Raw genomic sequence first — 14,905 nt, forward strand, 5'->3', positions numbered from 1 at the left:
TCATTCCCCGTATAGCCGGTGATATGTGTGAGGACTCACGTTTCCTACACATTTTTCTGTCAGCATAAGTGTGAGCCCGGAGTGAGATAAGATTCCCGCTGGAAGCAGTTTTTATTTCTGTATAATGTGATGTTAGAGGAAAAAGGTAAAAAATCGCATGGAACAACATCATGTCTGGGAGTAGCTTGTAATACAACTGATAAGTGAAATTAGTTATTTGTAAAATAACATTGTCTGGATATTTTTGTAAAACACATACACACATACATGCACACACACATACATTCACATGCACATGTGCACACACATACTGGATATAACAGCATCATTGCCCAAATGGTAGGACATACAGTTGAAGTCGTTTGAATACCATCCCTGTTAAGCTTTACACAATAAAGATGAGTCGTGAATTCTCTCAGATTTATTTTATGCCTGAGAGGTTGTGCTCAATGAGAAGCCACATACGTGTGATTGAATCTGTTCATCTGATGACCAGAGAAAAGAGAAAAGTGAGTGTTAATCTTTGAAAGGGAAATGTGATATCAGTTCTCAACTGTGGCCAACGTCTGTCCCCCCCACCATCACAAACAGTGCCACAGAAGAGGAGGGACAGAGGGGTGTGTCTTTCAGAGACAAAAAAAAAAAAAGTACATCTCTAAAAGTTGACCCTCCGCCCCTCCCAACACCCTACCCCTCCTTCTAACCTCAGTAACTGGTAGCCAGAGTACTAGAGCTCAGATACTCTGCTGAAGAGTGCCCCACCGAATATCCGCCTCACTTGCCCCCCTCTCTCACACCTCACTGCTCAGTCTGCGGCCTCTTCACCTGCCTCGCGTGGCCTGGGAGTGCACACCGCTGCTCCACACATCCAGGACAGAGATCCTCTCCAGAGAGTCCACAGTCAGGTATGTGCTGCTTTTTTTTTATCAAGGTTTCCACCATAACACTGAATGTTTCTTTATCTGTCACTGCCTTGATTGTTACTGTGGCTGATTAGGGAAGGAAACACAGAAGAAGCACTTCACCTCTGCTTTCCGCAGAGCCTTTTAGTCACAGGGCACAGGTGAGCCTGTCCAAGAAAATATGTGATTCATAACTTTTTCCGTGGCTACTTTTAGTTCCTCAGAGTATGCAATGTTCAATACGGCATGTTCTAGTTTGGGAAAACAGAAACATCTACCTCAGAGCAATAACCTGAAAGTGGACTTAAAATCTTCAATGTCGTTGAACACGTATGAATACAAATTCTGTCCTGGGGCGATATGTCTGGAATAATTAGGTGATTTTGAATGAACAATTTTTATTTACCTGGCTGTTTTGTGCATTGTGGCGATGCTGCTGTTTGCTTCATTTCGTAAGAACACCAGTTTTCAAATTCCTGTAGTCTTGAGTGCTGAAGAAATTCAGAAGAAATTCACAAGGAAAAAAAAAAAAAAACGTGTAAGAGCATTAATCACTTGGATTTAACATTTATTTGCATGCTTTCCCATGCCACTGTTGACCACTGTGTAAAGTCTGTGTAGAAGGGTCTGCTCAGTGCTCGGGTGGGGTAAACATCCTCAGTGTGAAGGGCAGATCTGGGAATTGTAAACGAGAGGGTCCGTGCAGTCTGCTGTAATTTCTGCGCTGGGCGCCATTCCCCTGCGCTCTGTTCAGCGCCGCGTCGGTGGCCCCCCTGTTCGCACGGCCATGTCTGAACATCTCTGCTCGCTCTGGCCTGCAGTGGGCAGCACTGCCATTGCCTCGGCGCCGGGCGGCTCGCCGTCTCGCCGTCTCGCGATCTCGTGCACGCGTCTCTCACTGCGGCACAAAATGGCACCCCCGACGCCAAGGTGCTCTGGCCTGCATGTGGAAATTTTCTGCAAAAGAAAAAAAAAAAAAAACGCTCAAACCAAATGCAATTTTTCACTGCTTCCTCAGAGGGTGGTGTGCTGTGGCTCAGCTCTTTAGTCTTAATAATGGACCAAGTAAAATAAGCCATTACCTAAAGAGGCATTCCAATTCAATATCGAACAGAATTCTTCATGCCTCACAAAACTGGAGAACATGCCAAAAAATGTCATTTAAATAAACAGTGCTGATGTATTTGCAAAACGACTGGATTCCCTGAGCACGACAGTACTATTAATGAATGACATGTGACAACAGCATTAGATTAACCACTTAAACCATACAGTAAAGATTCATGAAAGATTTGGCCTATTTCTTAGGCATATTACTTTTTAAACAGGATATTTTTAAAAATCAAATACAGTAGTTAAATGATTCGGTAAACCCTACACAAGGCTTTAGTGATGTGCAGCATTAACAAAATATTGTAAATAGTCATTACTTTCTCACTGATCATTATGAAAGATAATAGCTATCAGCCTTGCTGATTTATGCATGTTTCCAGGTGTATGTTATATTTCACATCTGGCATGATGAAGTTTTTTTACTTTTAAAATTATTTTAACAACCTTCACCTGAGTATGTCTTCTAAGTTATAGCAATATAACATTCAAGTTTTATTCATAAGTAGATAGAAATTGTATGCAAACAATTCTTTAACCTTTATGTTCTCAGGATCAACAAGATGACATCTCTTGATTCAACAGACTGGGTTAGACTAAAGATTGCTGTTAATTTCACCCCTTGCATAGCCTTGCTTTTAAGTATTGTTACTCACAGACACCTTCAGTGTTACCTGGGGTAATACAGATTTCAGCCATAAGCGCTAACCCAAAGGCACTGCACCCCCAGACATACACTTCATCCACAACCTGCAAACCTCGAGTTCACTCAGGGCTTATCTATGTGAACCCTTATCTTTAATTACACTTGAGGACACACATAAGAATGGCACCACAACAGTGCAGTGGTGCTTTCTGGCTCTGAATGGAGGCGTCTGCGCAGGCAGAAGCTGCAGACAGGGCGGATGCGCAGTCAGGACCAGGCTGGTGCTGTAACCCTGTATGGAAGGTGTCTGCGCAGGCAGAAGCTGCAGACAGGGCGGATGCACAGTCATGGCTGTGTCGGGCCAGCCTCGTGCCGTAACCCTGTTCCTGTGGGCTGGTGCGCCTCGTGCTTGGATGAGCAGATCCCCTTTCTGCTTGTTTCCTCAGAACGATGCCATGCAAATTCACTCCCCCCCCACACACACACATACACACACACTTCCTCTACAGGCTGTGCCACCCCTGCCCCACAGAACGCATGCAAAAATATTCTGGAAACAATTTACAAATTGTTGCATGCTGGGATTACAGCTTTAAACTGCTGTTTGGGTCCATGCTCATTTTGTGAGTCAAACTCTGAAAGGGTAAACTTTGTCTCAGACGTCACTTAATGACACTGTAGTGGAGTACGCTGGTAGGTACATGTAGTTTGTCCAAAATGCCCAGAATTTAGCAGCTGAGACTGTAATGTTGCATCTTGATGTTGCCCATGTTGCCTAACTGTGATTAAAGTGACACTGAGAATCTTTATCCACTCTGTGATGAGTGGTTCCACACATCACTGTCCTGCCGGAGTCTGAGCGAAAACAGAACGCTCTGTATTCAGTAGCGGCGTAGTTCACGTGTCAGCAGATGAGAGTAGCGGATTTGACGCGGCTGATGTCTTAAAAAGCAGAGGCTGGTGAGTATTGAAAGTTCTCTCTGGGCTGTGGTAAAGAGTGGAGGCTTTGGTCTGTTATCTCTTTTCCTGGTGCGCTCTGTCGTCTGATACCACTTTCATCACCCAGTCCCCAGCGCCACCACAGCTGAGATCTGCGCGTGGAGCCGTGCAGACCTGCGCCAGAGCGCAGGCGGGCAGCGCCTGTTGCACCACTCCGCTTACCCACCGCTCCTCTGCACATCTCCCAGCTCGGCTCTGTTCAAACCCTGAGCACAAGCCAGCACTCACAGCATCCACTGAACTTCCCTGCGGGAGCCGATAGCCCACCGCCCCTCTCAGCTCTGTTCAGCTGCGCATTAACTCCTCACAGACAAAACAACACAAAATAGTACTCGACATTCGTCAGCTTGACACATCGCACTTCTGGGTCTCTGTACCCACGCTTGATTGAAAATAGTAAGCAGTCAAGCTTATCAAGAAAGGTTTATTAATATATTATGCAATTCATGATAATTGAGCATATTTTAAGTTGACGTGTCCTGCCATTTGAAGTGGATTCAGCCAGAGTGTGACACTAATACCATACTACTATACTACTATGGACTGTTAATTTGCAAAAGTTTCAAACATAGGAAATACTTCTTTCCACAGGTGTTGGTTTGTCAATGGATGTGATTGCTTTACAGAATCTGGGGAGGGGTGACAGTGTTTCCTAGTTCTGACGTGCCTCTGACTATTTGGAGAGACCCCAATAATCTGCAGAACTTTACTTCTCTAGGAACCAGGTTGTTTTAAAGATAAGCATTACCACACATTTAATTACCACAAGAAGATTGCTATGCAAATGAAGGCACAGTGATGGATCACAAGAGATGAGCTCAGGGACAGATGTGAGAAGTCAGGTGAAGGTCAGCTAAGCACGCTTGTGTGTGTGTGCGTGCGCGTATGTGTGTGTGTGTGTGTGTGTGTGTGTGTGTGTGTGCGGGCGCATGTGTGTTTTGGAATGTTTTTTTTAAAAAACTAATTAAATTGCTTTGCCAATTTCATAATAATCAATAATCAAAACAATACACCCCTTTAAAAATGCACAGTTTATTATAGATTTATAAAGTTAACGTTTGGACATGTGGTAATGGTCAAACACTGAAACCAGTAGAGGGCTGTAGGATTGTAGAGGTATCAGTCAAAATAAATAACAATCAGCTGTGCTTCATTTGTTATCAGCCTCTATGGGCAGGCAGTGTGCAGTTGTGCTGAAGAGTGAGGCTTGCAACCCAAAGGGTGCTTGTTCACTTCCCCGGTAAGGCACTGACTGCTGTTGTACCCCCGGTCAAGGTGCTTAAGTCGAATTGCATCTATATGTATTCAGTTGTATAAATGGATTGCGTGTAGGTTATTCAAGTCTCTCTGGACAGGAGCAAGTACAGTAATGTGATGTCTGGGGTTTGTTGACGAACACTGATTCAGTACCAGGAAGCTGCAGTGGACTGAGTCGAAAGTGAGAGATCTGAAGAGTGTCATGCTCTGGAGCAGGAGAGATTTATTTTTTGTCCTTTCAGGTTATCGTAGGCCTCACTGATCATGTGCATGAGTCAGGCTGTGCTGGCGCAGCTGCAAGCGTAACCAGATTGACTTCTTGGGAAATTTACCATGAGAACCTTCCACTGCTTTGTGCTGATTCATATTGAGAAATGGTTCTTCAACAAGTGACTTCTATTAATCAGATGTGACTGTGTTTTCCCCTCTGCCCATTTCTGTCATTTTGTTATGATAGTAACGCTGCCTATCTGGTTCTTTCAAACCCTATCAACCTCCTAACGTTCCCCTTATCTTAAGTGAGTAAAGATATCTTGTGCTAGATATCTGTGATCTCCGTAAAGCTGTTACTGCACTGTCACTGTGTATGTGGGTGTGTGTGTGTGTGTGTGTGTGTGTGTGTTTATCCGAGAGCATGTGAGTGTGTGTGTCTGTGCGTATGTGTGTGGAGATGCACATGTGTATGAGCTTGCAGTGTTTCAAGTGTGAATTGCATCAGGACAACAAGAATCAGCAACAATCATGCACAATCTGTTCCTTCCTCCGTCCCAGCAGGGTCCTGCCTGTTACCGTCTTTAGCCCTGTATTAGTGGAATGAGCTAGTCACCGGAGGGAGGCTTGTACCCTCTGCTGCCTTATGAAGACCCACCCATTTGACAATTTCTTGTCTTCCCCTTTATTCTCAGTCCCAGGATCTTAGGAAACTCATTGAGTGACAATTATTGGACTGAGAGTCTGAGATTAAGCCTCTTAATCAGGACTGTAAACAAATTTGAAGCACTGTATTGTTAACCGTATCAGTAGGTTTTGGTTTTTACAGATAGCACTGAAGTTGTTCTCGTAATGATGAATTGTAACATCATTGACTTCTGCTCAGTATATTGAAGCTTGCACTGACATTTGAAATTTTACTTTGCACTTATTTAGCATTGTACACTGAACTTTCACCTTCTAACTGAACTGCTGAATTTTATGCCTTAGGGCAACTGCCAAAATAAACAGAGAGAGAAAAACGTTTTAAAAATAAATGCAGATTCTTAAAAAGGAATCTGTTGGTGCAGTAACATCTTCTGCTCCTCTCGAACAGATTAATATGTGAGCACAGGCTCCTTCAGATTTGAACCCTTAAAAGGGCTCTTTGAAAGGGTTCTGTAAAAGTGTAGAATTAACAGCCGGAATTAACACCATATCTGATGATCTTAGAGTTTTCAGTGAAACAGCATCAACAAAACCTATAAACAGGTTCTCTGGCAACATGCAAATTCTGACTGTTGCTGCGGCTTGTTCTTCACTGTCACTCCTACATGCTCTGGCAGGAAGGTGTCAGTCACAAGAGATAAAACAATGAATTACATTACTAAATACAGACATACAAGAATGCATATGCAAATATTTATATTATGAAAAATGGCAGCATTAACCATCATGCATTAAGATTGGAATGAATTAACTTCTCTTTGTTAAACAAATATTTTATTTCTGTGTAACTGAAGTGGTATGACCTCAAGATAATCTAAAAGATAAATTGAAACTTCTCAATCAATAAGTCTCAATCAACCAAAAGGATCAACCACTGTGCATCCCTCTCTTACTTCAATAGAGAAGGCTTGTCCTTTAATTCACCTTAAATCACCATCCTACAAAAAGTGAACTTAAAATGTAAAAAATACTGGCATTTGATTAAAAACAACTGGAACAAAAAGGTGAAAATCCTTTTTGCTGTACCCTTAACAGACTTGTTTTTGACACAGGGACAGCGCTAACCTCTCGTGGCCCCACCCCCTCACCTCGTCCCCCCTGCTCACTCACCAATCTGCGTAACCATGGAGGACGCCGTGGAGCAGTCTCGCTGGGTGTCGCCGTCGGCGATCGGGCCTGAGGCGATGAGCAGCTTCACCTCGGAGCCGGGCCTGCTACCTCAGGGCGAGGAGGAGGAGTCGCTGTACTCCAGTGCCGATTCGGACTTCGCCACCCTGCCCTCCTACTTCTCCAGCCCCAGCCACAGTCGGGCCACTCCGGTCTACAGGCACAGCCCAGGTCCGAAACTCCACCCCCCTGCCGCCTGCCTGCGGCCCACTGAAATCACACAGCCTCATCTGGAACCATCTCCTGTTGTTCTATTAACATTTATAATCTGTGTCAATTTACTAAATAATGGCTACTGTATGGCTACTGTATGACATGTTTTTTAAGCATAAAGACTCAAGAGTGAAACATACTGGCGTATCGTATGTTAGATCGTTTCACCTTGGCTTCTTTTGCAACATGACTTGTGGACAGAAGCATCATAAATTATTTTAAAAGTCACTTGCTCTCTCTCTCTCTCTCTCTCTCCTCCTCTCAGTTCGCCAGGTCTACTCCTCCTCCTCCCTCCTCAACAACATCCCGTGGCTTGAGGGCTCCGGAGGCCATGCCCTGAGCTCCCCCTATACCCCTCCGCCCTCCTCCTGGCCCGGCAGTCCTTTCGGAAAGACTCCTCTGCACCCCCATACCTCGTCCTCCCTCTACCAGCCCACCCCCACCTCCTCGTTCTCGTCCACCAGGGACGGGGTCCCTTCCCCAGGCCAGGATGGCAAGGACACCCTCCGGCTACAGGAGGCCATGAAGGGTGAGAGGCTGAGCCCCATAGAGGGAGGTGGGGGCAGTTTCCTGACCCTGGGTTCGGCCGCCGGGGGGATCTACCCGCACCCTCCCCACTCGCACTCCCACTCGCTGGGGCACTATAACTCCTACATGGCCTCCCCGCAGGAGTACAGCACCGCGGCGCTCTACTCCTCCCCAGGGGGCTGGATGAGCCCCTCCTCCTACTCCCCAAAACTGCGCAATAAGATGAGACTCTCCCCACCTGGTGAGGAATCTTTACCAAACGTACTCAAATCACATATCACAGGTCATGACAGACAGAGCTGTGGATAAATGAAAACTGATTATAGTGGATTCTCATGTTATTCTACCCTCTGCACTTATATTCCCATATTATTTGTGAGTTATCATGTGCATCTTGGGCCAGCTACAGTGGAGCAAAGGGAATACAAAGGGCCTTTAAGGGTAGGTGAGCAGCACCAGTGTACTCTCAGCGTGTAGTGTAGGAGTGTAGAGTGTAGTGAAATGAAAGTGCATGAAAGTACAGTGATGTCATAGTGATGCAGTAACAGTCTGTGTGACAGCAACAGCATGAACAATGACTGATGTCATAGTGATGCAGTGACAGTCTGTGTGGCTGCATGAAAATACAGTGATGTCATAGTGGTGCAGTAAGAGGCCTTGTGGAATGTCGATGCTGACTGTTCTCTCTGCGTGTGCTGGGACAGAGGCCCGGGAGTGTGTGAACTGCGGGGCCACTGCCACCCCGCTGTGGCGCCGTGATGGGACAGGCCACTACCTGTGCAACGCCTGCGGGCTGTACCACAAGATGAACGGACAGAACCGACCCCTCATTCGGCCAAAGAAGAGACTGGTACATTCCAACAGCTAACAGGGATGGGAGACTGGGAGGGGGGAAGGGTGAATACTTATACTTCACAATGTCACTCTGCATGACGTACCCCTCCAGGATCAATCCGTCACTGAATTCTTACATCGTTGTCTGTCTGTCTCTGTCAGATTGTCAGCAAGAGGGCAGGCACTCAGTGCGCAAACTGCCACACCAGCACCACCACCCTGTGGAGGCGCAATGCCAGTGGAGAGCCCGTGTGCAACGCCTGCGGACTCTACTTCAAACTGCACAATGTGAGCACCTGACTGCGCTGCCTCACACCCCGCCTCACACCTCTGTTTAGACCAGTGTTTCTCAACACTCTCCTGGAGGGCCCCCTGCCCTGCATGTTTTAGATCTCTCCCTGCTCCAACGCAGCTGATTCAAATGATCAATTCGTTACGAACCCCTGAAGCTGTTCTTGGGAACTGATCATTTGAATCAGCTGTGTTGGAGCAGGGAGAGATCTAAAACGTGCAGGGCAGGGGGCCCTCCAGGAGAGGGTTGAGAAACACTAGTTTAGATGTTATCATCTGTAGGAATTCCAATTGTTAGGTTTACACCATAGTGATGTGGGTGATTGGTTATCCAGAAAGGGACATAAGCATGATTTTCTGTCTTTTATCTGAATCGATATCACTCATCACAGCATAACTGAGAAAAAGTGGCAGTTTCTCTCCCTTTCCTCCCTCCACACACAGATATTTACAGTATAGGCACTGTGGTACATTTTTCTTGGCATTTAGCAGACACTCTTGTCCAGAGTGACTTACAATGTTATCCATTTATACAGCTGGATATTTTTACTGAGGTAGTTGTGGGTTACGTACCTTACCCAAGGGTACAGCAGCAATGTCCCAGTGGCGAATCAAACCAGCGACTTTTCGGTCATAAGTCCTGCTCCTTAACCACTATGCTACACTGCCGCCAACAAGCTGGTATCTGGTAACCCAGATATTCTACAACCACCTCTAATGGAGTTTAACACACTCTGAAGAGCATACACTGAGTTACGCTACAATATTGTCATTTCACAGATGCTTATCCAGAGCAACTCACATAGGTTGCAATTTTGTCATCCATTTATACAGCTGGAGATTTACTTAGGCCATTGTGAGTTAAGTGCCTTGCCCAAGAGTCCAGCAGCAGTGCCACAGCGGGGAATCAAACCTGCAACCTCTTGGTTATGAGTCCTGGTCCTTAATGCTAAGTCACACTGCTGCACGGTTGAATATACAATGAATTCTCCCTCTGCCACTCCTCAGGTGAACAGACCCCTCACCATGAAGAAGGACGGCATCCAGACACGGAACCGCAAAGTGTCCAACAAGAACAAAAAGGGGAAGAAGAGTGTGGGGGCTGACCCGTACGCTGACCCACCCCGGGGACCCCCTTCTGAGCAGCATGCTGGCCCCTACCCTCTGGGCTCCGGGCCCCTGCTCTCGTACAGCCACTCCCCACACCTGCTGCCCCAGTCCAACTCCCTGTACCCGTCCGCCTCACTGCCCTACTCCTACCATCCAACCTCCGGCATGGTGCCCACACTGGTGTGAGGAGCACAAAGGGAGGCAGCATGGGCACCTAGTCATAGGATTGTACAGACATAGAAGGAGACACACACACACACACACACACACACACACACACACACACACACACACACACACACACACACATAAACACACATAAACACACACACACACACTCACAGAGACACTCTCTCTCTCTCTCTCACACACACACACACACACATAGAAAAAGAAGAGAAAGACAGGCAAACAATCACTAACAGATAAACAGATAATCAGACTCACAGACGTGCTTCGCTGTAAAACTGGGGGATAGAATCATAGTCACACATAAACCAAAAGAGATACACTGGACACTATAAATGTATTTTTACTCAATGACAAAAAATAACTTTTTAACATGGTACATTTTCTATCGTTTGTTTTATGTGAAAAGGTGAAGGATGTAGATATGAATATATTGTTATACATTTTTGTAAGGTTTTGTGAGAATTTTGAATATGGGTCTGCTATAATTTTTGACTTTTACGCATTGAAAAAAAAACATGAAAAAATGCTAATAAATGTCTTCGTGAACACAAAAAGCAGAGTGGTTAAGACTTATTAAAGTGATGGAGAAAATGCAATACCCACAATAACACACTTTTTACTTAATCTGGGCTGCTCCAGTAGTGGAGTATTGTGGCATTAACAAAAAAAACTAGCTCAAAGTCATTCTCTGTCTCTGTAGATTGGATTAATGGCTCTAATGTCCCATCAATCAGCAGATCACAGACAAAACACAATGTCTGAGGCTACATGTTTATTTTTTCATTAGGTTCTACCAAAGTTAATATAACTTAATAAATAATTATAACTTAATAACCAAAGTACTAATGTACACCCCCCATCTACACACACTCTGTGATATAACACCACAATATGTAAACACAGAATAATTGTAATCAAACACAACAAATGCATTTATGAAAAGGTTCTGTAAACTGACGGCTTAATGTTTTGAGGGACGGATGTGTGCACTGCTATTATTGAAATAACGATATTTAGGAGAAAATTGTTAAAGCAGAAGGATTTTTTCAGTGGTACTTGATTATAGGTTATCTTCAAAAGCAGTCATATATAAACAGTCTAACTGGAATTTTAAAACCAGTTACAATATTTTATCTAAACATTTTGGTATTTTAAAAGCTAATCCAAATATCTATAATGAACTCAGAACATACATTTCTAGTTTTAAAAAAGGAGTCAGCAATATATTATGACACCCTGTCATATCAACTTGTGGGGTTGGGTGTGTGTGTGTGTGTGAGAGAGAGTTTGTGTCTTCATGAAAGACGCTTATTTTCCAACCCTGTCTATCGTGTTTTACTTACTCAAGGTGGCCACATAACTTGCCCTCTCTTAAGCAAAAAAACTCCATAAATTTGTTTGGATTATTGAATCCACAAAATACCCCTGTCCTTCCAGTAACAGGTTTGTTAAGCTGATTGCAAGATATTATTATAATTATAATTAATTATAATAATATCTTAATTATAATTATAATTATAATTTTAATCATATTTTTATCATATGTCACAATGCTAAAAAAAATGTTGAATTGGTTAGAGTTATTTTAGAAATGGAATCTGCTAATCAAAATGCTTTTAAAGTGTGCTAGTTTGAGGAATTTTTGGCAGGTGTAAGAAAACCAATATATATTCTGAAAATAAATATTAAATATTAAAACAAGCACTGATCTTTGAGGTTAAAAGATAGGATGCCCCCCAGCTCCATTTAAATCAGTAATCCTCTAAGAGCAGAAGGTGCTTATTACATTATTCTCATTTAGCAGTGGCTCTTACCCAGAGTGACATACAGTAGATTACAACTTTATCCATTTATTATCAGCTGGATATTTACTGAGGCAATTCTGGGTTAAGTGCCTTGACCAAGGGTACAGCAGCAGTGCCTCAGCAGGTAAATTGAACCAGCAACTTTTCAGTTACAGGCCCTGCTCCTTGCCAGTACAAGTACTTGCCAGCACTTGCCACACTGCCAGTTCAGCTAAACAAATGACTCCTGGCTCGTGATGAAGCACTTGGGTTAAATGAAATGCTTGAATGCTTGAAGTAGAGCAGAGGTACTGGACTCCCCCTGGCAGCTTGTGTGTTTCCTTGTTGGCCTCTTCCAATGAATTGGACATGCAAAGCTCTGGCTGATAGGGCTGAAGACCCATCTCTTCAGACTGCATCTCGGTTCCACTTTGATCCCCACCCCCTAACACCCGCTGCTTGTATGACTTTCTGTTCATTTTACGTGTAGTATCGCAGTTGTTTTGGGTTCTGTGATCTAGTGACTGTGATGTATGGTAATATACTTGGCTCCTCTTGTCTAGTTAAGTTGCCCAAGTCAGCTTGTGGTAAGGCTTGAATGGTGTTATGATCGCACTCACTGGTCTGGGAGTGTTGTTGGCTGGGCTGTTTATTCAACTTGAATGGATATGCTTCTGTTTTGTTGTGCTGGAAGTCACTCTGGATAAGAGTGTCTGTTAAATGAATATAATGTAATGTAATGTAATGATAAGAGTGTAGCAGCCTTTGTTTGTATTTTGAAAGAGGGGGGGAGGCCCAGCAAAGTGTTATGCCTTCTCTCCTTCCTTTGGTCTGAGCAACAGTAGCAGACATTTATCCATATCTTCTTATTCATTCCTTGCTGTAGGCTGCACTCTAAATCCCATTGAATGCTTGTAGGCAGAGATGTGATGATCAGGCTTGCGCTTGTTAAGATACAACATGCCATAATAAGCCCAATGGTACAACGTTATATACTAGAAGGAATCACAAACTTGGCTTGGTGAGAGCAATTAAATATTTGTGCCCCAACAGGGCTTTTTAAAAATTATTGGAGTGACGCGGTTTTTAAAATCTCAGAGTTGGTGAAGGTCTCATGAAGGTACAGGTGATTTTGGAGCTTGTGCAAAGAGTAAAGTCCATCATTTGAGGTGATGAACAAAGAACAGTGGCGTGTATGTCAATCCCAGGAAGAAACTGACTGACTCTAAAATTACAATCTGCTTTACAGAAATTGACCGCAGATCATTTGTAAAGCAGCATTCACTGTTTTGTAGTTTTAGTCCCATTGCTAAATGGAATATGCAATACAAAGGACTGAACACTTCATGGGCTTTATATATAATAACTCCTGTTCATTTGGGAAATCCCTGCCTTGTGTTTGCAGTGTTGTGCGGTTAGTTAGCTGGCACTTACTAAGCAATTTTATATTAAAATTAGGAACATTTACAAAACACTTCATGAGAACAGAGAGAACTTTAAATGATCCAAAACATATGGCCGCAACTGTTCTATACAAATGACGGGGTTCAGCTTACAAAGGTCATTATTTGTCGGTGTGTAAATGACATTTAAATTCTCCGGACTGTTTTCGGTGCTGCGGTCTGTCCATACTGTAGCGCCATTGTCATCGCTGGTTACTCGGCTATAAACGCCTCTTTGTCTGCGGACGCAGCCCCGGCATCCAGAGTGAGAGGGTGTCAGGAACACGGCCTATGCAAATCCAGCACTTTCCATAAACTCCGGGAATTTCACAAATCATTTAACTGAAGTGTCACGCTCGTTTCAATTTCTGAATTTAGATACCGTTTGAACAACTGGCTTGGACGAACACCCACCCACACACTCATTTACAGATGCTCTCAACACAGTTGAATGGAGGCGGTTTAATATCATAAAAGTCCCTTCATGTTTTTTTTTTTCCTTTTAATTGGCAGCAATTAAGTGCTGTATGTTTAACACATTCTTGAACGAATCAATGATTAAAAGTAAGATGTAAGAGGATTTCCTTGACTGAGGTGGTGTATCTGAATTTCTCCAGTCTAAATCCAGCCATGAATAGATAATACAGAGCACAGGCAACTGAAGTCACCCTCTACAAGAATGCAAATTAAACATGTGGAAGGCATTCATCAATACATATTACAGGAATTCATTGAATGCGACACATGATACAAGTATTTTCGAGTCCTTGCTGTAGTTTCCTCTTTTCTTTCTCTTTCTTCATCATCTCCTTCCTCAGTGGTGTATTATCTGTTCTTCTGGTATGTGTATTTTCTTGTCCCTATGTAAACTCAAAGGTATCGATTTTGATGAAAAATTATCTTCAGTGTATCGTCTTGCAATTTCCTCATGGCTGAGAAGTCTCGTCAGGTCATCTTAACTCTCGGCGTGTACCAGCCCTAAGGGAGTGGAACATAGTTTTCTATGGTACATGGGCTGCCCGGCTACTGATAACTTATCAGTAGAGTTGCAGACTCACGGACCCCTACCTACTACCAAAACACATGCTCTCACACACAAATTCATTCTGTCGTGCGGTCATGCGTGCACAGGTACCCAAACGTGACCACTGCCGAAAATATCCTCATGGTTATTTCTGAAAATGATCAGTGACGATGCAGCCCCTCGGTGCCTCCATACCCACGCGATTTGGGACGCACTGACTAATATTACCACATATCGGTCAGCAGAAAACGCATCTAGTGTATGGAAACATTTTGCATGTTCAAGCTGGCTGTGACTGCGATTCAAATATGAGTCAAACAGATATACGACAGCTTGCGCACTAAATTTAACATCAATCAAAAAACATTCACTCTTTTCTTATCTGGCCAGCTGAATAATAACACACATGATATTTAGAACCAGCCATCAACACTTATCTTTTTATTTTGGATAAGACTTCCTGTGAAGCCTTCGGTATGGAAATAAAC

The 14,905-nt window shown here is 43.7% G+C and overlaps 1 protein-coding gene across 1 annotated transcript; it reads left to right on the forward strand.

Moving 5' to 3' along the window:
- Positions 1 to 714: 714 nt before the first annotated feature.
- On the forward strand, positions 715 to 10,272 carry gata1b (GATA binding protein 1b). Its single transcript, XM_036533698.1, has 6 exons — positions 715 to 905; positions 6,885 to 7,170; positions 7,478 to 7,981; positions 8,445 to 8,590; positions 8,737 to 8,862; positions 9,874 to 10,272. The coding sequence occupies exons 2-6, from the start codon at positions 6,957 to 6,959 to the stop codon at positions 10,159 to 10,161; spliced, it is 1,278 nt and encodes a 425-aa protein (XP_036389591.1). The 5' UTR covers positions 715 to 905; positions 6,885 to 6,956; the 3' UTR covers positions 10,162 to 10,272.
- Positions 10,273 to 14,905: the final 4,633 nt, after the last annotated feature.

This window comes from Megalops cyprinoides, chromosome 7 (genome assembly GCF_013368585.1).
Source record: "Megalops cyprinoides isolate fMegCyp1 chromosome 7, fMegCyp1.pri, whole genome shotgun sequence".
NCBI lineage: Eukaryota > Metazoa > Chordata > Actinopteri > Elopiformes > Megalopidae > Megalops > Megalops cyprinoides.

Bases quoted from the DNA above. Each gene is read 5' to 3' on its own strand.
- gata1b (XM_036533698.1), top strand. From the start codon at position 6,957: ATGGAGGACGCCGTGGAGCAGTCTCGCTGGGTGTCGCCGTCGGCGATC. The intron at 7,171-7,477 runs GTCCGAAACTCC...TCCTCCTCTCAG, and splicing joins GGTCTACAGGCACAGCCCAG to TTCGCCAGGTCTACTCCTCC. The intron at 8,863-9,873 runs GTGAGCACCTGA...GCCACTCCTCAG, and splicing joins TCTACTTCAAACTGCACAAT to GTGAACAGACCCCTCACCAT.